A 22,913-nucleotide genomic window follows, 5' to 3' on the forward strand; every position below is an offset into this window, starting at 1 on the left:
ATGAGATTTTATTTATTTATTTATTTATTTATTTATTTATTTATTTATAGAAGTTTATTTATTTTGAGAGAGAGCACGCGCACGCGTGTGTGCAAGCAGGGGAGGCGCGGAGAGATCGGAAGGGAGAGAAGCTCCAGCAGGCTCCTGTTGTCAGAGCAGAGCCCCACCTGGGGCTTAATCTCAAGAACCTTGAGATGGTGACCCGAGCTGAAATCCAGAGTCAGATGCTTAACCAACTGAGCCACCTAGGCGCCCCGGAAATGAGATTCTTTAGAGCCAGAGTTTGCTAATGTGAAGTTTATAGGTCAGATTTAGTTTCTAGATTTGTTTTCCTTGGCAGTTTTCCCCTCCTGATTTAACTACGTTTATGTGGGCATGCACACTCCAAGCTGCTCCCTGCTGTCTCACACCTGGCCCCACTTCCTTCAGGTGGTGGGCTTCCTGAGCTGCAGAATGTATCCAAATTTCTAGACTTCAGTTAAGCACGTGAGGCCACGGTCTTGGAATCCATGTCCACAAGGTGGCAGATTCGGCCCCTAGGAGGAAATAAACAGCGTTTGGCCCCCCACCCCCATTTACGCCTGCATAAAGTGACATCGGTCATTATTAATGTTGTGGTGGGAACCCTAGAAGACGGGATGCTTGGACTATTCGTTCTCTTCCATAGTGGCAAGATCTTGAATAGATGGATGGATGGGCCAATGGATGAGTGAATAAGAAGACCTTGAAGGAATCAGATGGGATAACACAGGCCTAGATGTCCCTTGGCCCCAGATCAAAACTGAAGCAGCAAAAACTGGAAGTTCTGTTCCAGATCGGGAGTGCATGGGGTATAAAACACATCTAATGTCACTATGTGATTATAGTACAAAATGGAAACTATTGTCAATTTTTTTTTTCAATCAAGATCTAAAAAATTTCCAACCGTAAATATCACCACAAATCTCTGAGAAACTTGGGTAGGAGTTTCCTTCTGCTTGATGTCACCCTTGAAATATATTTCTAAGAATTCCAACGATTATTCTTAGAAAAACACAATGACATAGATTGGGTCTGAATGAAGCAAACCAAAATGGCTTGTTCACAGAAGACTGTTAGGAGCTTGGACTTCCTAAGAATGCCAGAGGGGAGGTATCACTTCTGAGGTAAAGTTTTTGTTCCTTTTTTCTGTTTTATTCAAGAGAAACTGATAATGATTCTTGACAAAACAGGTCTGACTCATTCTATTATTCATTTGTTCTGTGATCCTGTGTGTACATGTTTCGTCTTCAGGCACATTTTGTACCTGAGAGCTTGGGAGAGCAATGACTAAACTTGCATCTTATTTGAGAATCTTCTTTCCACTTGTAAGACCTCATGAGCCAGAGACAGCCATAAGCAAATATGTAAGAACCAGGATCCAGACACAAGGTGGTACGTAACCCAGACATCTATCTTCCCAGTGATCTCAAGAATTGGAGGTCCTCCCTCCCCAAAGGGCTACAAGTTCTTGATAAATAGGAATAGAAATGAAGGGTTATAGGGCTAAACTTTTTCAAAGACATAGTAGTGTTCCCAAATATTTGAATGGCCATCTACTGGGGAGTGAAATAGAAATGCAGCTGTGCTTTAAGGTGCAACATCTACCTTGGCGAATCCTGCTAGCTGACCCAGAAGGTTCATTCATCACTGTTCTGTGCTCCTAGAACATTCAATAGCAGGTGTTGTTGATAGCTTTTGTGACACTGTGTAATCATTAACAATGAGCCTATGTTCCTCTCTGGTTTTGACTTCAGCAGGGAGTTCTCAATGCCTAAGCACAGTTCCTAGTATGTCATAGACACTCAATAAGTTTGTTGAATGAAAGAATACATGAGTGAATAAAAAATAAATGAATAAAGAAGAATATTTAGATAGAAATTTCAGGAAGGTGAATGGAGATTTTCTAGGTAGGTCTTTCCCCAGTGAAATGTCTATTTCTCAAAGTTGTGATCTTTGCACCTGATGGAAAGCCTATCACCAGCTAGCGCTGACCTTTACTGCTCACTTGCTTGTACTTAGGGACTTACGTCCCACATTTTTCCTTAAGCTCTTCTTTCCAGCTTACCTTTGAACTCAGGCAAAAAGCCTGAAGGGCACAGCACCCATGATAAAAACCAAAACTACTCCTCAAACAATAATCGCCCATGCAAAGAACTGTGGCCCAGAAGGTCCAGACCAGTTTGAGCTCAACCCCTGACTCACCCCAGTGCAGATGGACCATGGAGTGACCCACAGAGTAACCAACAATTACCTTTGCCTCATTACAATATTAAAATCTCTCCTCCGAGAGGAACACAGGCCTCATTTATAAAACATACAATGTATATATAGGTATATTTCCTTAAGACACATGTATGACCTCATACCTGGCTCTGCATACGATGACAAGGCTCCCCTTTCTAAATATTCATCCTAACCCTAAATAAAGGGATCCCACTCACCCTTGCTAGGGAAGTTATTCACCATGATCTCCGTATTTGCTGCGCATGAAGTCTTTTTTTTTGTGAGATAGCTCACCTGGTGTAGCTTCTACCTGTGACTCACCAAGGAGTGAAATCACGTTAGTTTGGTTACAAGACTAGGGAAGAAAGGCTGAAGACACACGGTCTCCCAGATCCTTTTCCATGCTAGCACATTATCTGAGTTTTTACAGATGAGGAACCTGAGCTCAGAGTCCGAGTAACTTACTCAAAGCCTCCAAAAGTTAAGTGGTGAAACCAGGATTTGAATGCTGACCAGTATGAACCCCAAACTTTGTTTTCTCCTAGAAGACACTCTCCAGCTCCAAGGCACCACTTCAGCAGAGACTGAAGTACAGTCTAAGACGTGATGGAGAAGAAGTGCCTGTAGTCAAGGTCAGATTTGAGCACCGAGATGCGTGCTCAACACCGAGTTAATAGGATTCTTCGAAGAAGCAATGTCATAGTAACACGTATCTCTGTGAGCCGGATATACAGCACGGGCTACAGTGATACTGCCTAAAAGATGGTAATGCATTTGCTAGAGCGAGCTTTGAAGGAAAAAATGGAAAAGAAAATACTTACGAATTTTAGCTCAGTTTCTAGAAAATGTAATCGTTGATCTTTCACCTACTGCGGGAAGTTTTACTGGACACTTCTAAAGCCGAAGCTTCCTTTGCGGCCAACAATAGAAAACCATCTCCACCCTCCATTAAGATCCTTATTGCCCTTTCCATATGGAAAGCTGGCATCTGCATTAAAATGCAATTATCTTTCACTTCTAGCCCACTACTCAGCTACACTTAATTAATTCTTTCCTTTTCAAGTTCAGCATTAGTACTTTCTGGAGGAATTCCAGATTTTAACAGATAGACCATCCAGAAAAAGCCCAGGCCTAAGTGACTGGAGAGAGCTCCATTTCGCATCCACATATCCGAGTGCCCCTTGGTATTAATCCAAGACGTAAGCTCAGCTCTGGAGCCAGCTGCGTCCACGCCTGCAGGTGAGTGGGAAGAGAAGGTCTGCTCCTGGTGACCGGTGACCAGAAACACAGTCCTCAACCTCCACAAGCCAGCATCCTTTTGTGAAATTCAAGATGAGGCTGCTGTAAGGTTTGGTTGCTTTGATTGTTCCGTAAGAGGGAATAGGAGGACCCTTACTTCCTGAGAGCGAAAAGAATAAATGAAAGCATGGTGTCCGAACGAGGTCTACGGAGTTATTCTGCTTCCCTTTGCCACAGTGGTCTATGTCGCATCGCACACTAAGAACACTCACACGCTAAGAAGAACTTCCGGAACAGCATGGTCCGTTAAAAGCGCCGTGTCTTTTCTGAAATTAAGCTCTTGGGAATCGATGTAATCCTTGTCTTTGAAGGAAACCTCCTCTTAGAAGGAAGAAGATTATATGTGCACTGCCAATGTACTACCTCATTATTACCCAATAATAAGGATAGGATTTATGAAGCATAGTGAGCTATATGGTTTATATATTATTGAATTCTTTAGCTCAGTGGCGTTGTATGCTGCAGCCACACGGGTGGTCATTTTCTCCTTCTCCTTGAATATACCAGACTTGCTCTTGCCTCAGGCCCTTTGCACTTGCCGCCCCTGCTCATTCTTTAGTTTTCAGAACAAATAATTTCTCTATGAAGATGTTTTTTTTTCTCACTTCTGGAGCACTGGTACTCCTTTCCAACCTCACCATTTGTCTCTCTGCCTTCCACAGCCCCATTTCTTTTCTTCACTCCAGATTTCACCCACTGATTCCATTCTGTTGATTTTTTTTCTTTGTGTATTTTCTATTATTTTTCCTTTATTGAAAGTGAGTTTTGTGAAAGCAGAAACTCGGGTTGTGTTGTTTTCCACCGGATCTCTAAAGTCAAGAACAGTTTTTGACTCATATCGGATGCTCCATAAACACTTGAATGAATGATGACTGGATGAACACACTCTTTGATTAAAAAGCCCAAAAGGGGAGGGGTTCCTAGGTGGCTCAGTCAGTTAAGGGTCCAACTCTTGATCTCGGCTTAGGCCATGATCTTGTGGTTCGTGAGATCAAGTCCCGAGCAGAACAGAGCCCTGCGTCGGGCACTGTGCGGACATCACGAAGCCTGCTTGGGATTCTCTCTATCCCTCTCTCTCTCTGCCTATCTCCTCCCATTTTCTCTCTCTCTCAAAGTCAATAAAAAAAAAATTAACAACAACAAATCCAAGAGGGGAAAACAAAACTCAAAGAGGAAAGGGATATCTACTCACCTGCACCACACCTGTACAGGAATCCAAAAAGATGCAGCCTTTGGGCTCTTTGGATATCTTTTCATCTTTGTAAAAATTCATGATGTAGGAGTTATCTGGCAACTGAGTCAGCTGGAAGTAGCGCTTTTTGAATGACTAAAGAAAGGGGAAGAAATAGACAGGTAGTTCAAAATGCAGTGTGCTATTACAGAAATTAGAAATGCTGAAATTCCTTCGGGCGCGCTACATTCTTGGGCACTGTTCTAGGGAACAGCGTCCTCCTTCCTCATAAATAAAATATGACCCGAAACATAAACTCGATGCAAATGACACTCCTCTGTGCTGTGACCAGAGGAGGGGGTGTCCAGAGAACTGGCAGAAACAAAGATGAGCCTTGATGTCTCCTTACCCGAACAGTAACGGTATTGTTCACGGTGCTATTGAAATTCCCCTTGTAGAGCCAGCCAGACTTGAAAACTCCGGTTCCTCCAGCTCCCCCACCGCCCTTAGAAGATGAGTGGGAGGTGGTATCCTGTGGAAGAGGAATCAAGGGCATGACTGCAACCTTTTGTGAATCCCACATCTTAGACGCTGCACTTAACAAATGAGTCTCCTTTTTCTCTCTTCGACGCGTCTTAAATAATCATGTTCCATTTCAAAGCAAACGTGACTCATTTGGACTCAAAGCCCTTCCCCAAATAGCTATCTATGGCAGCTTCCTTGTAAAATTGGTCAGAATGTGGAATACTCTAGTGGAAGACAGGAACTAATTGTCCTCCTGATTTAAACACTTAGCTTTCAGTAATTTACTTACTTCATCCTTATCAGCGTCTTCATGGTCCACCTCAAAGGAATGTGAAGGAAGTTTCTCTGGTTTGTATTCTGCTCTGAGAGTAAAGAAAAAAAAAAAAAGAGTTTCTGATTTGTCATTTGAGACCTGACTTTCATTTTCCGCTGTTCCCCTAGGTAACAACCGTTGTGTTTTTCGAAAAAATAATGTAATCTTGTGAGGGCCCGATTTCCTTTGGAAGCATTAACTTTCTGCTACACCATTACATTTTATCTCCGGTAAATAAATCTCTGTTTTAAGCCGTGGAGTTACTATTTATACAGATTTACACATGTCGTCTTGAATGAGATGAAGGCAAGCAGGACAATTTTAAAGCTCTGGTGGTTTATATGCTTCTTCCTCTACCTTCTGCAGTGGAATATGAAGGAGTGCTGTTTTCATTTCCATTTCACCATTACATGGCGTGTCTTAAGGGTACCAGATGGCCACTGGAAAAACCATGTTCCCGAGAACCAGCCCGCGCTCTGGCCACTAGGTTGCGCTGTTCCCCTAACAGTGGCCTCCCCTGAAGTCTGCCCCAACTTGATTAAGCCGGAGGGTGCTCGCTTTGTGCCTTTCCATGGTAGTCCTGAAATGCTGACCAGCCCAGAAGAGTCAGTGTGTGCACCTGATACTATCAAGGGCAAAACAGGAGAAAGGTAAACTTCCTGTGGCTTGATTCTATTTCACAAGTCATGGCTGGATGGAGAGTGGTCAACAGCGTCTGAGGTTCAGACATTCTTTGATACCTAGTGAGAGAATCCTACGTGTAGAGTTGGCCTGGAATATTCATTTTCTTTAAGGTGATTTATGTTGTGCAGAAGCAACCTGGGAATCTGACTATTGAGAAAAAAAGTCCAGGGGTGCTCTTTGAGTTATTCCTGTTACAAATCTTTTCCTATGTTGATGGTATTCCAGATAGGAAGGGGCATGACCAAGACCTCTTTATACTTCGGTATGCATAAAATTATCAGACTTCATTCACATAGGGATTCGGTGGATTCAAGTGGGTTCAAAATACTCTTTACCTTTCCTCTGAAAGACATGAAAATGCCCATTCCTGGTTCACAGCAGGGCAGGTAGGAGCACAGACAGAACACTGACCTCACTAATAAAATGGAAAAGCCTGAGATCAGAGTCACATTCTCTATAACTGATAATAGATTTTTTTTAATTGTGATAAAATATACATAACAGAAAAATTACGATTTTAACCATTTTTACGTGTACAGATCAGTGGCACAAAGTACGTTCACATTGTGCAACCATCACAAAAGTCCGTCTCGTTCCCAAAATGACGCTGTACCCATTACACAACAGTTCCATATCTCTCCCTTCCCCCACCCCTGGTAACCACTGTTCTACTTTCTGCCTCTCTGTATTTGGCTATTCTGGGCACCTCATCTTATGTTTCATTGTGTGTCTAGCTGATTTCACTTATTGTAAAATGCCCTCAAGGTTTATTCGGGTCGTGGCCAGTATTAGGATTTCATTCTTATACAAGGCCAGATAATATTCTACTGTAGTCTAAAAAGAGTTCACACCCCCAAAGTTGTTTTCATGAAGACACCCTGGAATCTAAAAATTAGGACTCTCTCCATGTAGATGCTGGGTACATGTCTATTAGGACGCTTACCTGAATCTGTTAATTCCCTCCACCAGATCACATGTTTTTTTGTTTTATTTATTTATTTACTTATTTATTTATTTTGAAAGAGAGAGAACCAGCAGGGGAGGGGTAAAGAGAGAGGGAGACAGAGGATCTGAAGCAGGCTCTGTGCTGTCAGCAGAGAGCCCAATGCAGGGCTCACACTCATGAACTCTGAGATCATGACCTGAGCTGAAGTTGGGTGCTTAACCAACTGAGCCACCCAGGTGCCCCAAGATTACATGTTTCTTAAAGCCAGAGACTCCAATGAAGTCCCATCTACAGCGTCCCCAAGCTTTCTCTTTTTCTACTGTAGGGATGCTCAATATGCATTTGCTGATTGCATCAGTGATAGGCAAGGTGAACAAGGAGATCAGAGAAGCAAAATAAGACAGCATGGTATAATTTAAAACTGTTTTTGGAAGACATCTTGGGGACGCTAAAACACATATTTTTGGTGGCCAACGTCCTAAGACGCACCTCCAGTGTGTTAAAAGAGGTTTTGAAAAATGATCTTAGTATTGCGAATTTATCTTATAAATTCAGATTATATGTTACTTGCTACCAAAACCAACAGCTAAGAAAAATAAAGCTATTCTGGGGTACACAGTAGTTGATATTGTGTATTAAGGATGGTATCTGGGGTCTCCCTTCAGCCCCAGTCCCAATGTATTTGTCCATTTTTGTTCAGTTGTATAGCCTTGATATGAAATCCCAAGACCCAGAGTAAGTAGTTGTAAATGGTAACAGGCTTATTTAAAAGCCAGAGGCTTGAAAGAAGGGTGGTAGGAGATGTGTATTTTAAATTTATCTCCCCCACAGGTTCTGGCACATGGTAAGAACAGAATAAGTATTTGTCCACTGATGTATATGAAATTATTCGAGTGGGTATGCATTATTCCAAATTCCAGAAATATATTAATACATACATAATGCAGCCTTGTTCACCCAAGACTTATTTGTAAGTTCAAAGAAGTTGAAAACTCTATACCAAGATAGCAGAACTTCTGTACTTAAGTTTAAATATGTACTATGCAGCATATAGCTTTTTAGTGAATTATATATGTGTGTAATCAGACGTTTGTGTACAAATACTAGAACTTCACAGTCCAGTGTAATTCGGGTGTTGTACTGAGAAGAAAACGAAGTCCGTAACAGTTACATAAACACACAGTGGAAGAAGTTGGACTAGAAGTCCTATTTTCTCAAATGCTACTTGCTGTATGTAGGGTAAGTTAATCAAACCATCTTTAATAAGAACATTAAGTAAGACTGGAGCCATTATTCTCTTCCAAAGGATCGTGGTGTATCTGTACTCCATTCTCTTTCTTACAGAGCCTTAGGGATACTCGAGCTTATCTGTGTCAGTTGCCCCCAGTGTTAACTTGTTCTGCCTCTTTTGGTTATGGTCAACTTATGTGAAGACTGAGCCAGTCGCAGGTGACAGTGTTACTTTAGGACCACTGGGAAATGTTTCCTATCCTACCCAAAATATCCCTTCTCTCCAAAAGAGCCTAACAACATCTTGACAATCCTAAACAAAAAGCAATCACTTTCACCTTTTCATTTGGTTGGCAAAATAAAGCCCCTAAACACAACCCTTCCCTCTCTTCCCTCATCCAGCGAGGCAACACATTGCCTGAAATTCAGGGGCAGGTTCAAATGGCTGACTTCAGAGCAATTACTCCAAGCGTTTTGTCTGCAGAGAAGGGAACATGAGTGTTCCAGGATTCTTAAAATGATAGCAGGGCAGTAAAGGGAGTATTAAAGAAACATCCTAAGTGAAAGATAAAAGCATTCGTAGGGAAAACTAAGGAAGAGGCAGCACAGATAAACTTGAACATGGAAGGTCAACATCTGGCTCAGGGGTCATCCTATGCTCTATGCTAATTATTTCCTATTAGTCTCCCTGTGACCTTGGTACAATTCTGTTTCTGAACTTCTTATTCTGTCCTCTACTGCCAGTATGACTTACCCTTTCTTCTCTTTCTTACAAAAGACTAATTTTATAGGCATTTGTTCTTGGTAATAGTGGATCACAATAGTGGCCATGTTCCTCAAATATATCAAGATAGATAGATAGATAGATAGATAGATAGATAGATAGATATCTCATGTGTTCTTTATCCATTCATGCATCAACAGACATTTAAGTTGTCTCCATGTCTTGGCTATTATAAACAATGCTGCACTGAACATAGGATGCATGTATCTTTTTGCATTAATGTTTTTGTTTTCTTTGGATAAATACCCAGAAGTGGAGTTGCTAGGTCATATGGGAGTTCTGTTTTTAATTTTTTGAGGGACCCCATACAGTTTTGCATAGTGGCTGCACCAGTTTACATTCCCACCAATAGTGCATGAGGGTTCCCCTTTTTCAACATCCTCATTAACACTTGTTATTTCTTGTCCTTTTGATACTAACCATTCTAATAGGTGGGAGGTGGAATCTCCTTGTGGTTTTGATTTGTATTTTCCTGATGACTAGTGTTGTTGAGCACCTTTCCAGGTACCAGTTGGCCACTGTCTGCTTTCCTTGGAAAAATGTTTATTCAGATCCTTTGCCCACTTTTTAGCTGGATTGTTATATTTTTTGTTATTGACTTGTATGAGTCTTTTTGTATATTTTGGATATTAGTCATCAGATATATGATTTGCAAATATTTCCTCCCATTCTGAAGGTTGCTTTTTCATTATGTTGATGGTTTCCTTCGCCGTGCTGAAGCTTTTGAGTTTGATGCAAGGCCACCTGTTTATTTTTACTTGGAATGCAGTCGGATCCAAAAACTCATTGCCAAGACTGATGTCCCGGAGGTCACCATCTAGTTTTCTTCTAGGAGTTTTATGGTTCCAGGTCTCACATTCAAGTCTTTAATCCACTTTGAATTAATTTTTGTGTCCAGTGTAAGAAATGGTCCATTTCCATTCTTTTGTACATGTCTGTCCAGTTTCCCCAACACTATTTATTGAAGAGACTGTCCTTTCCCCACGGTATAGACTTGGCTCCTTTGGCATCATGTAGTTTTTGTCATTCTTGTCTCTCGTGAATCCCAAATTCAGCGCTGGATTTTATGTATGAAGGCTTACATTTTACATTCTAGCCTGAAATAATGTGTCTCTCCACTATCCTTCTATGAACAGATACTCAAAAAAAAAAAAAAAAAGTGAGGTTCTAAAAACACAATAACACAATTTCAAATTTAAAGAATAAAAATTAGGTGAATAAACACACTTCGGTTTTCACTCTTCCACAATTGCAAGGTTTCATTTTGTAGCCTCAGCAACCCATAAAAAGAAATGATCAGTTTAAATTGGTAGCGGGTGTTGGAGAATTCTTCTAATCCGGGAGGCACGAACATGATTTACTTCTAATAGCCTCTGAAGGCCAACTAAATGATCTGTTTCTACTACTGGCCTAAATATGTGTGTAGTCTTTAATGGGGAGTGCTTCACTTTGTAAAATCATTTAAAAAAAGATTTTTTTCATTCAGTCTTACAGTCTTCATCATTTCAGGGGATGTGTGAAGATTATATTCTAGAACTTCTGATTTTCACATAGTTCACTGAAATCTCTGACTTTGTGGCAGGAGTATTCTTCCCTTTCGTGGTATCAACTTCTACTTCCTTTAGTTAATTAAGGGAAATTCTCAACAATATCTTCGTTACTTTTGTCTACTTCTCATGAGGTTCTTCTCATGCTCCATGATACCCAGACCTCGTTTTTGTTCGAGGTGGTTCCTCTGTTGTTTTAATGGAGAACGAATACCGTGAAGGCAAAATCTCTCATATATTTTTCTTTCTTGATGGCATCATGAAGATAAAGAAAAGATGTTTGGGGATCAAGCTGCTAAAGATTCCAACAGACCTGAAGTCAGTGGGAAGGCATGTACTTGGAAGGGCAGCTAAATGCCACTTTCTACAACCTCTCACTTCATATGAGATCTTCCAACCGCTTGGACGCAGTTTCCAAGTCGTGACCACTTCTCAGAACTGTTTTCAGAAAGAGGAAGTCTCGATGGTAAAAAAAAAAAAATACTTTTCTTTTCAACTGTGCCTACAAAACCTGTGTGACTAAAGCCCAGACACTCTGAATATACATAGTAATTACTCACGAAAGCTGGGGGTATGGTAGACCTTCTTAGCACGAAAGTCCATACGGGAGGTTATATCAGGAGTGACCTGAATTTAAGGGGATGTCCAGAGATTTGGTAAAAGTTAATGTTGGCTGTTTGCAAAAAGGTTTGCTGCTTTGGAGGAACATCGTTTTGTTCTTTACAGTAATGCAACTGAAAAATACTGGGCGCCTGGGTGGCTCAGTCGGTTACGTGTCCGACTCTTGATTTCAGCTCAGGTCATGATCTCGTTGTTTGTGAGACTGAGCCCCGAAATGGGCTCTGTGCTGATAACGTGGAGCTTGCTTGGGATTCTCTCTTCTTCCCTCTCTGCCCCTTCCTGGCTCTCTATCTCTCTCTCTCAAAATAAATAAAAACTAAAAGAAATAAAGAAATAGAATAGTCTCCTTCCCATTCACATCTTTCTTTTTTTTTTTTCCTGTATACTCACTGCTACAATCCCATTCTCCTTAGAGTACACCAAATGATCTTTTAAAGAATTAAACTGGATCACATCACACTCTAGGCTAAAATTTCCACAGGCTTCTGTTGCAGTGGGAATGAATCCAAGCTCTCTCTTCCAGGGCCCGCCAGGTCCCTTGCCTCGTTCCATGGTTTCACTTCACTATAACCTTTCCACCTCAGTTCCAGCCTCCCCATTCTGCTCAAGAGACCATGCTGGTTCCAAGGTCAGGGCCGCTGCCCTTGCTGTTTCCTCTGGGAATCCTTTCCCAAGACCACAGTGCTGGGAGCTACTGTTCCTTCAGGTCTGAGCTCAGACGCTACCTTCTCTGAACTATTCTGCGGCTCCTTCGAATTCTGCATTTGTGGGTAGAGAGCAGCCCATCCAAGTATCCAAGCCTGGAACAGCTGCTGCTGGGGGCATGGGAAATTTGTGCAAATAGTGCCCAAATCTAAACCACGTGTCCACATAGGGGTGCCTGGGCTGCTCAGTCAGTTGAGTGTCTGACTTTGGCTCAGGTCATGATCTTGTGGGTCATGAGTTGGAGCCCATGTCAGGCTCTGTCCTGACAGCTCAGAGCCTGGAGCCTGCTTCAGATTCTGTGTCTCCCTCTCTCTCTGCCCCTACCCCACTCACACACTGTCTCTCTCTCTCTCTCTCAAAAATAAACATAAAAAAAAAAAAATAAACCACACGCCCAGTAAAAAGTTAGACGCAACAAGTACCTTCTCGATGCCTTCACTTGAGGGAAGTGTTAATAACTTTGCTTTTGATTGTTGTGTTTTTCTGGATTATTTGCATTATTTTAGCTAGATGAACCAATGTGTTAGGAGGTTCCAATTCATTGCAGTTCTTTGAATTCGAGCAACTCCAATCCCTTCCATGAATATTATATTTCTTTTCTTTCTTTTTTAAAGGAATGCTGTCTTTCAAAATTTGCCATTCACTTACTTTACTTATTCAATAAGTCATTATTACACACTTACCAGAGGCCAGGCATCCTCCTCCCTTGTAGGGGATTCTGCAAGGAAAAGTCCCTGCCCTTTGGGGATTTTTGCTTTAGTGGGGGACACAGACACTGAATAAATGACTACTTTAGTTCAGGTAGTAGGTCAGGCAAGCTTGTCTGTGAAGGTGACATTTGAACAGGTACAGAACAAAGACACCTTCTCCCAAAGACTTTACTTACTCCAGAAGAAAAAAAAAAGCTGTTAATTTTTCCCTTTTTGCTGTTCTTAGACATGTAACATTTCTGCAGAGGTTGTCTACTTTCATGACTCGTGGTATCCCAGCATGGAAATACATGAAGCCAGTGGCAAATCTGAATGCTAAATACAGAATATCCTCAGAAACATGTTTTGGTCCACACTGTTCTTTTCCAGTCCTGTGGTATCTGCTCTATTGAAATAACAGCTCACAAAAGAGTGATAGAGTAACACTTCAAGAATTTGTTCAGGGACACCTGGGTGGTTCAGTTTGTTGAGCATCCGACTTCGGCTCAGGTCATGACATCGCGGTTTGTGAGTTCAAGCCCCACATCGGGCTTGCGATGTCATGGCAGAGCCCGCTTCGGATTCTCTGTCCCTCTCTCTCTGCCCCTCTCCAACTTGTACTCTCCCCAAAATAAATATATATTGAAAAAAAAAAGACTCTGTTAGAAAATTAAATAAGAATACCTTTGTATCTTCAATCAACTCTGTTCATATACAGCAAAATGTACATTGTTGACCAAAATGCTGTATCATGACTCCTATTTTTAAATTTTGTAAAATAGACCTTGACACTAGTTAACGTGCATGTATTCCTGAACAACTGTAGAACTTAAACTGAGAACGTATTTTATACATGGAAAAACCCATTTATATATGACAGGTTCTTACCGGGGTAACTGTCGGAAGTCTCCAGAATATTGTTCATATTTGTAGTTTACCACATACCATTGGGAGCTATAAAATTTACAAGCCTAAAAGAAAAAAAATGACAATTAAAAATTATCATTAAAAAAAATTAGCCGTCTTGGCAAAAAGCACAGTGAATACACTTCATGTCATCTCTGGGGTAGTGTTAACAGGGAGCTATATTAGCGATTTTAAGGTAGGGAAGGGGCTGGGTGATGATAATCATTTCATATTTTCTAGTGAGATGGAAATCTAGCCTTTTCCAGACTCTTGGAGGAGGAACCATTTAACATATTTATTCTATTTTACGCCATCAAGGAAAGTCTAATTTAATCAGCCCATGAATCATACCAGATTCATTACTAACCTCAAGTACAGTCACGTTTTAGTTTTCCTTAGCAACCTTCCATTATTTGACAGCTCTTACTGGTAGAAGATATCATTATTTCTGTGTAATCTTTTCATTGTAACTTTAGCCCATTTCTTCTTGTCCTTGCATCAGTAACTTATCTCTTCCCCTCTATGTCAGCTGGACTGTCAATTTGAAATCAGTTTTTCAGTTTTACCTCAATGCCTTCTAAGGGTTAGCCTTCTCCATGATTACTCACTGATTGTTATAGATAGGTAGGAATAAAACATGACAAGCGACTTTTTGAAAAACAAAGCTAAGAGTATAAAATAACTATCTTACAGTAGTACATAATGGCTGATTTTGCAATGCCGATTGATGGCAAATATTTCCCAAGCACCAACCATGGACCTGGCAGTGGTAGACCACAGAGTGGTAATGGGGATTTCACTAGGTGGCTTTGAAGATTTCTTTCTTTCTTTCTTTCTTTCTTTCTTTCTTTCTTTCTTTCTTTCTTTCTTTCTTTTCAAGAGAAAGAAAGAGAGAGAGAGAATAAGCAGGGGACAGGCAGAGATCCAGGGGGACAGAGGGTCTGAAGGGGTTCCGTGGTGCTAACAGCAGAGAGCCTGATGCGGGGCTTGAACTCAGGAACCGCAAGATCATGACCTGAGCCGAAGTCGGTCGCTTCACTGACTGAGCCACCCACGCGCTCCTCAGATTCCTTTTGATCCTAAAATTACAGGACCCTGGGGATAAAGCATCTGGCATGAGGATTATAAGGAGATCTTGTCCTCTACGGTGAAGAAAACGAGGATCAATGAGCTTCCCACAAGGTGAGAAATAACGACCTGTGGCTGTCTGGAACCGGGAAGGGGACAGGCAAGGAAAGCAGTGGGGAAGAGTCACTTGGGGTGTGGAAGCGCCAGAAGCAAAGGAAACGCTGCCACTGTCTTTGCAGAAGAGAAAGTGAACAGAACGTGGGAGGGAATGGCCCAAGGGCACTCCAGAAAGGTTGGTGGGGAGCCCTGGGTGCGGGCACCTGGCTCAAGATGCAGGGGGGCCCTGCGTGGCTCAGTTGGTTAAGCGTCTGATGTTGGCTCACGGTTCATGAGTTTAAGACCCATGTTGGGCTCTGTGCTAACAGCTCAGAGCCTGGAGCCTGCTTCGGATTCTCTGTCTTCCCCTGTCTCTGCCTCTCCCCACCTCTCAAAAATAAAAAATCGACATTAAAATTAAAAAAAAAAAGTGCAGGGAAAGGCAGGGAGAAGGGAGAGTGGTTGGGTACCCTCGGCTGCTCTGGATTTCTCTAACCTTGAACTTTCTTGGCACCATGACTCTATTTGTTCAGGACAGCACCCACACATAAGCTGGGGACTGAGGCTGAAAAGCACGTGAGCCTGGGACCAAGATGGGAGGAGGAGGATGTTGTCAGAGAACAGTGGAGAAAACCAGCAACCAAATGAACATGGATAAAGGCAAAGGGAATTCAGGAGAGCGGGGTGGGCTGTGGATGGAGAAGAGGAATGGGGACCACACTGAATATTTAACTAAACTGCAATGAAAATGAGTATTTTCCTAAAATGAAATTCCCAAACCAATTCTGCAAATCCCATGTTTCTGGAAATAAGAAGAGAACCAAGCCCTACTGTGCTCCTTGGATGAAAAGTTCCATCTTCACTTTTTAAAAAAAATATTTGTTTATATTTGAGAAAGAGAGAGAGAGAGAGAGAGAGAGAGAGAGAGAGAGAGAGTCTCAAGCAGGCTCCACACTGTCACCACAGAGCCTGATGCAGGGCTGGATCTTATGAACTGCAAGATCATGACCTGAACCGAAATCAAGACGCTTAACTGACTGAGCACCCAGGCGCCCCCCCCAAAATGAGTATTTTAATAAAAATAAGTCTTTTATGACTGAGCTTAACTGACTGAGCACCCAGGCGCCCCCCCCAAAATGAGTATTTTAATAAAAATAAGTCTTTTATGAAAAATGAGAAGTTAAAAAAACCATGAATGTGTTCAGAGTATTTCTCCCCCTAGTCTGACCCAGTTTGGATTATTTTCTTAGGACAGAATACTCAAAGTATTTTAAAGATTCTTGGCAAAAAAATCGCCAAACCAATACATATTTGTTACAAGAAAAAGGCAAATAGAGGGAACAGCACCGAACCAGGAGCTACACTGTTTTATTCTTGTTCTGGAAGGAACCCATTATTACTGATTTCCCACATGATTTTTGGTCAAACCATTTCACTGATTAGGATCTCAGATTTAGTTAGTGAATAACCAGGATATTAGACTGGATTAGAAGTTTCTGTCCCATAATATCTCTGTCTACTCCCCCTACTCTGGAAGTTTAAATGGCACAAAGATGCACTGATTGACTCACTACCCTTTCTTGCTAGGGATAGTATCTATGTTTAGACATGATAAGCACGTATACTTCATGCATATTTCACGTGATACTCAAAATATGCCAAAGGCTTTACCGAATCTGAGATATGTATATCCTGAATTTCACAGAATGAGTGTAATGCTTTCTCATATTAGTATAGTCTAGCAAAGAACTACCTTTTTTTGCTTTGGAGTGGCAAGTGCCTGTCAGATACCGCACTACAAGGTGCTTTACATATGATTTTAACAAGCACTCGATGAGATTTTATTGTTCCGTTTTTATAAATCACAATGGCAAGGAGAGGCTCAGATCTTTGCCATGATAGAAGTAGGACTTCAAACTGGATTTGTCTAACTCTAAAAGTCCCTTCAGCTAATTTATGAGTTGTTTGATGATTGTAGACTTTTTTTTTTTTCTTTTAAGCACATCTGGACCATCATTCCAAATGTCTGTATGGTGTCTGGGAATCAGACAGACCTGGTTTTGAATTTTGGTGTTAGCCGTGGGATTTCAATGAAGTAACTTAATTAACTCTAAATGTCTCTATCTGTCTAAATACTACTAACTTCAACAGGATCTAATAAGGTACTTCCTATAAAACACCTAACAAAGGGTGAGTGCTTAATAAACACTTGCTTTAAAAATAATCAGTTTTGGGGGCACCTGGGTGGCTCAACTCGTTGAGCATCCAACTTCGGATCAGGTCATGAGCCTGCATTAGGTTCGTTGCCCCTCCGGATCTTCTGTCTCCTTTCTCTCTGTCCCTTTCCTGCTCAGGGGCGGTGGGGGGGGGGGGGGGGAGGGGATGGGAGGAATACACACAAACACTCTCTCTCTCTCTCTCTCTCTCTCTCTCTCAAAAATGAATAAACATTAAAAAGGTAAGTTTTCCCAACATGTTTGATTCAATGTATAATTCACATTCACAATAGTTGATAACAACAACCAGTTTTTCTTGATTTATGAAAGCACAGTGTTTTGGAGAGATTTTTAGCTCTATCAGAGAGGTTTGCTTTAATCCAATTCCTTCTGAATTTATTTAGTATGTTTCACATATCTGGTGGAGGTGGGTAGCTGAGGGTTGGGGTGGAGTAGTTGACCCTTAAAAATCCAGCTAGATCTGTGATTTCTTGGACTCTAAGAAAGCTAGTGCATTTTACAAACACATAAGTGTTTCTCCTACAGAGTAATGGCATTTGGGAAATGTTACGCATAGAAAATTATTCTCTCTTCTTTGTTCCAGCCCACAGAGTCCCTCTCATTAAGAACTATTTTAATTATGACTACAACTCCTCTTTGTCTGAACACCAAGCTGAAATGACCTGTCGCAAACTCAAAGTCACAGGTCCCATCCGTGCCTGTCACAGTAAGGCACCGGTTCCATTTTCTCCTTACTAACTACCTAGCCCACAGCACTGCTTTCAAAATACCGACTCTTATCCTCTTTACAGTGGAAGCTGCCACCAGCTACTTCAAAGGTGAAGACCGCGAAATCCAGCAAAACTCTGCCGAGTTGGCTAATTTTTCCAAACAGCAATGCCCCAATTCACATTTTATTAATTTACTATCTCTGCTCGTTCAGCTTTTATGTTTGCTATCTCTGCTGTTGCTTAGACACAAAAAAAGCTGAGCAAGGTCAACACGCTCCAAGGCTCTTAGACCATTAGGACAGTGCTTCCTAAACGGCATCGTGTCCCTTAGTTACTAGGGATTGTTAATTAAAATGCAGATTCCTGGGTCCCACAGGAGATCCACTGAATCAGAATCTCTGTCGGGGCCCTCAAATCCACCATTCTACTGGAGTGACAATGTGGTCCTTGTACTGTCTGCCCGTGGACTGGAAGCATCGGGTGGGTCCTGACTTCACACAGTGGGCTCTGAAAATCGACATTACTCTCTAGCTGAAAGGGCATATATCAACTGCAGCATGTAAACCCCATTTACAGTGGGCATTCAATATTTACGCGAATGAATGTATTTCCTATATCCTTTTTCTTTTGGCAATAACTAAACATGACCCTATGAAAGTTCTAGGAATCTAAATACTTTAGAAAAGGTTAAGCAACTGCACAAGGCACCCTAAAATAATATAAAGAAAATATTTCATCTTTTTCCTTTCCCCCTTTCTCTTTAGCGAATCACCAGAATCAATTCAAATTATGTTACTTACCTCAAATAGCAATTTGGGTTTGGCAATGTAATCTGTCCTTCTCTTAAAAGGGCTGATTATTAGATTCTGGCTACAGAGTAATAAGCAGGTAATAAATGGCTTTTCAGATGAAAATTCTTTTTTTTTTTTTTTTTTTTGTGGGCATAGAGGTTTATTTAATTACAGGACTAGTTTCTTGCCAAAAAGACGTATGCAACCACAAAAGGCGTTCATGGTGGCCCTTAGTCACCACTGGGGTGAATTCTGTTTTTGTAACATGATGGTGGTAATTTCACATTCATGCCAGACTTTATTAAGTTTAGAAGTAATTATGGCTATCGGACGAATGTTGGAAATGCAGCATCATGAAATTAAGTGAATTTAGGCAAATTATGTATTGAAAAGATGGCTGGATAACTTATCATCCACACCGAGACACTACAATGCGAAAGAAGATGTTAGTAGCCAGGCCGGCAGGTAGAACATGAGGTGATCCCTGCAGGACACAGGTTCACTCACCGTGTTGACATTTTAGAGAAACAGGGAAAAGCCACGAAAATGTTTTTTTGTTTAATTGGATTACATTTATGTATTCCTTTCAAATGAAATAATTATTTTTTGTAGTATCAAAATAAGGTGAACGCAGTGAGTTTTTACAATGTGTACTATACTCTTGGTAAAGGAAACAAATGTTTGGACGAAATAAGCGACGTAAATACAGATATTACTCAGTTTCAGAAATCACGGTACCATCTAATTTAATGGAGTTTGGGTCTGAGCTTTCAAACTATTGCTTCATATGAGACAGTGTTACCATGTCTATAAATGTGCATGTACCATGTAAAACAGAATGCCCTGTGAAATGCCAACCATAAATGAGAATCGTTTTTCAACTATTTTATTACGTTGAATGATAGAGCAGCCTCAAGTAATCCAAACTGAACGTGAATCAAAATATTTGGCTTTTTTTTTTTTTTAAGCTGTGCTGCATTAAGGTAGTTGAGCAAACTGTAAAATTAGACTTTCGTAAATCACACCTGTGCCTGACCCAGGACCATACATTCGAATTTCCCAGCTGGATCTCAGAAGTAATTTGTCAAGACATGAAAAATGGATGGTACTGAAAACCTTGGTTATATTATGATTGAAACATTCTTCCCATGTAAGGCATAAAATCTGGGTTGTAATTCAATGCCATTAAAATTTTTAGGTTCAAACTTCAAATGGGCTCTTTCTAAACGTTTTTTATATGCCAGGGTTTTGGGCTCGTCCTTTTGTGTTTTCACCCACTTACCACCAGACATCATAGGATGATTTTTATTATGCAGAAGAGGAAGCCAATTTAGAACTGGAACAGTTTTGCATATTTGGAAGCAAGACTATTATTCTAGGGATTTGGGTGGCTAGACCATAAATTTCTTCAAGGTCGTTAATGTGAAACTCAAAACTATTTTGTTTTCTTTGGTGTTTTCTATTAGATTTTATCCTAATGGCACTAAAAACTAAATGCATTTGAATTTACCTTGTTTTTTTTTATTTAAAAAAATTTTTTTAATGTTTTTATTTATATTTGAGACAGAGAGAGACAGAGCATGAGCAGGGGCGAGAGGGGGAGACACAGAATCCGAAGGAGGCTCCAGGCTCTGAGCTGTCAGCACAGAGCCCGATGTGGGGCTCGAACTCACGGAGTGTGAGATCATGACCTGAGCTGAAGTCCGACGCCCAACCGACTGAGCCACCCAGGCGCCCCATTACCTTTTTTTTTTTTATGTTTATTTACTTATTTTGAGAGAGACAGACAATGTGAGTGAGGGAGGGCAGAGAGCTAGGAGACAGAGAATCCCAAGCAGGCTCCGCCCTGCCAGTGCAGAGCCTAAGGCAGGGCTCCAACCTAGGAAGCGTGAGATCATGACCTGAACCGAAACCAAGAATTGGATGCTTAACCGACTGAGCCATCCAGCAACCGCCCCCCCCCCATTGGTTTTTGTATGTTTATTATCTTTAGTGTTATACATTTAGTGAAAAATAAAATGGGTGATCCATTTTTCTTCTGGCCATGATAGAAACAAAATTACCACACATAAGTAAGATTAGTTACAATAGAGGACAATAACAAATTTTGACGTGATTTTTCCATTAGTTGAAGTCGTAAAATAAATATAGCTTAACTTACAAGCTTACTTTTAAAAAGTACACACAAAATTGGAGTCCCTTAGTCCCCAGCAAAGCCTTATTAGTGAATTAAGAGCCTTAGTCTCCAAAACGGAAACAAAATTTTTTCTATTCACACTTATTTTATTCAGAAAGGATAATGGCTTTTTTTTCTAATCTAGAGAGATTCATTTATTTATTTTTATTTAAAATTTTTTTCTAGGTTTTACTTATTTAAGTACTCTCTACACTCAATGTGGGGCTCAAACTCACGATCCCGAGGTCGAATCACATATTCTTTCGACTGAACCAGCCAGGCACCCTGGAGAGATTTTTTTTTAGTTTTTTTCCCCAATAGCTTTCAGTAATTTAAATTGTGCATGTGGCTCTGATGTTATATCATTGGTGTTGGTTCTAAAGTGAGGGAAATCTTGCTTACTGTTGTGCTCTGGTATAAAGTTAATGCATGCATGAGAATCATTCATCTGCTGCCCAACGATTCAGAATCAGAAAATAGCATTCATTTTTACTTAATTTATACATGCAAAAAAAAACACCAAAGCCCCAAATCATTTATTAAAAACACTTATTCTTACTTCTGGGTAAGTTTGAGGGCACATTGTTCCACATATGAGAGTCACACAATTTGTGCAAAGTACAAAGGCGTTTTGACTAAAAGAATGGTTTCTTTATCCGTGCACATAATATGTAGTTCAAAATTAAACACGAAGCACATGAAATTATTTTAACCATAAAAGAGAAGTGGAATTCCCTATTTTCGGGAGACAGGATACATTTCATTCTAGTTAGATATGTTTCTTTTAGGTAATAAAAATGGGCAGCATGAAATACATGTTAAGTCATAGCCAAGCCTTCTCTCCCCATAATTTTCTTTGCTACGTCCGGGATCCAAATTGTCTAACATGTTCTTTACTTTGCAACATGATGCGGCTTTTACCTTGAAGATTTATAATTTTCTCTTGAATTAGCTGAAGCTATCTTTCTGGAACCAAATGGCAGAGAAGAAGAGGAAGAGGAAGAAACTTCTCTTTCAATATTATGCTCATTTGATCATATTCTTTCTTATGTTTACAAAATTGTCCTTAACAAATTCAGCAATATTTTAGTTTACAATGTAACAGCCCGCTGAACTATTTTTAACTACAGCAGCATGGAGTACTTTGAAGGGTTGCCATCCTTTTATTGGGTTTACTCTCAAAATGCCTTGTAGATAAAGAGACAACAATGTACTAACACCTTGTCTGATAAGATAACACACCTTTTCAGGGTTTAGCCTGCTGTACTCAGGTTGTCCTCAGTCTCTGAAACTATCCTGTTAACGAACTACCAATGAGTCTGAATACCCAAATCCAGCAGACTCTTCCTTATGTGATACTGTTTTGGCATTTCATGCTATGGATTTGTACTTGCTAAGGACTCTTCTTTAATTCTCAGAAATCAGTTTCTTCTTGTTTTCTGCATCTCTCTTTCCACTCCATTTCCACTGCCGAAGCAGGACCCGCTTTACCTTAAGCAGGAATGTAGCCCAAGGACTCACGTCCCAGCTCCAGCCAGGTCCCTGTGGCATTTCTGGGTAACCTCTTCCAGGCTTAAAGCCTCACCTTTCAAATTCAGAGCAGCTGCCCATCCCTTCCTCCTGTGTGGACACCTACCTACCTCACTCCTTCTTGGGCATCTCTCGTCTTGATATACATGTTGGCCAGTGGCATTCTCTTCCTTGTTTCATCCATCCCTGCTTGAGCAATCTTTACTTGCTTCTGGCCGTCTTATTTAAATTATGGGCAAAACTATCTAGCTATGAGCCCAGGCCAGATATGTGGGAGTAGTCCCCAACCTATTCCTCTCCCTTGCTCCTTTTCAGTCACCAACTTCTGCCAATGTCACATCTTTCATAGCCCTTTACTGTCACCATAATCATGCCGCTGTATGTTAGTATAGGTCTTTAACCCAGCTGGCCTATTAAAATAGTCTTCTATGTGTCCAACTTCCCTTCAGTCTTACTCATCCCCCTCAAGCAAATCAATCCAGTCTCTCGTCTGCCTTTAGCTATTTTTTTTTTTTTTCCTAACAGGCGAACCCGACTTTGTTTTTCTATTTTACAGTAGTACTCCTGAGTTACGTATTAGATTGTGCTGCAAAATTCTGACCAGTGGTCTCTTAAATTTTGGCCTGGTGAGCTCTTTTTTT

At 40.8% G+C, this 22,913-nt stretch overlaps 1 protein-coding gene across 16 annotated transcripts in view; it reads right to left on the bottom strand.

Moving 5' to 3' along the window:
• DOCK10 (dedicator of cytokinesis 10) overlaps window positions 1-22,913 on the bottom strand; it is a 271,379-nt gene that overhangs the window by 110,066 nt on the left and 138,400 nt on the right. For all 16 annotated transcript variants that reach the window (XM_045034551.1, XM_023259740.2, XM_023259739.2 and 13 more), the window contains exons 4-7: window positions 13,647-13,729; window positions 5,529-5,601; window positions 5,124-5,246; window positions 4,736-4,870 (exon numbers count right to left, since the gene is read on the bottom strand). In XM_045034551.1, coding sequence (XP_044890486.1) covers window positions 4,736-4,870; window positions 5,124-5,246; window positions 5,529-5,601; window positions 13,647-13,729 — 414 coding nt within the window. The remainder of the gene's footprint in view (window positions 1-4,735; window positions 4,871-5,123; window positions 5,247-5,528; window positions 5,602-13,646; window positions 13,730-22,913) is intronic.

This window comes from Felis catus, chromosome C1, assembly GCF_018350175.1.
Source record: "Felis catus isolate Fca126 chromosome C1, F.catus_Fca126_mat1.0, whole genome shotgun sequence".
NCBI classification, from domain to species: Eukaryota; Metazoa; Chordata; class Mammalia; order Carnivora; family Felidae; genus Felis; species Felis catus.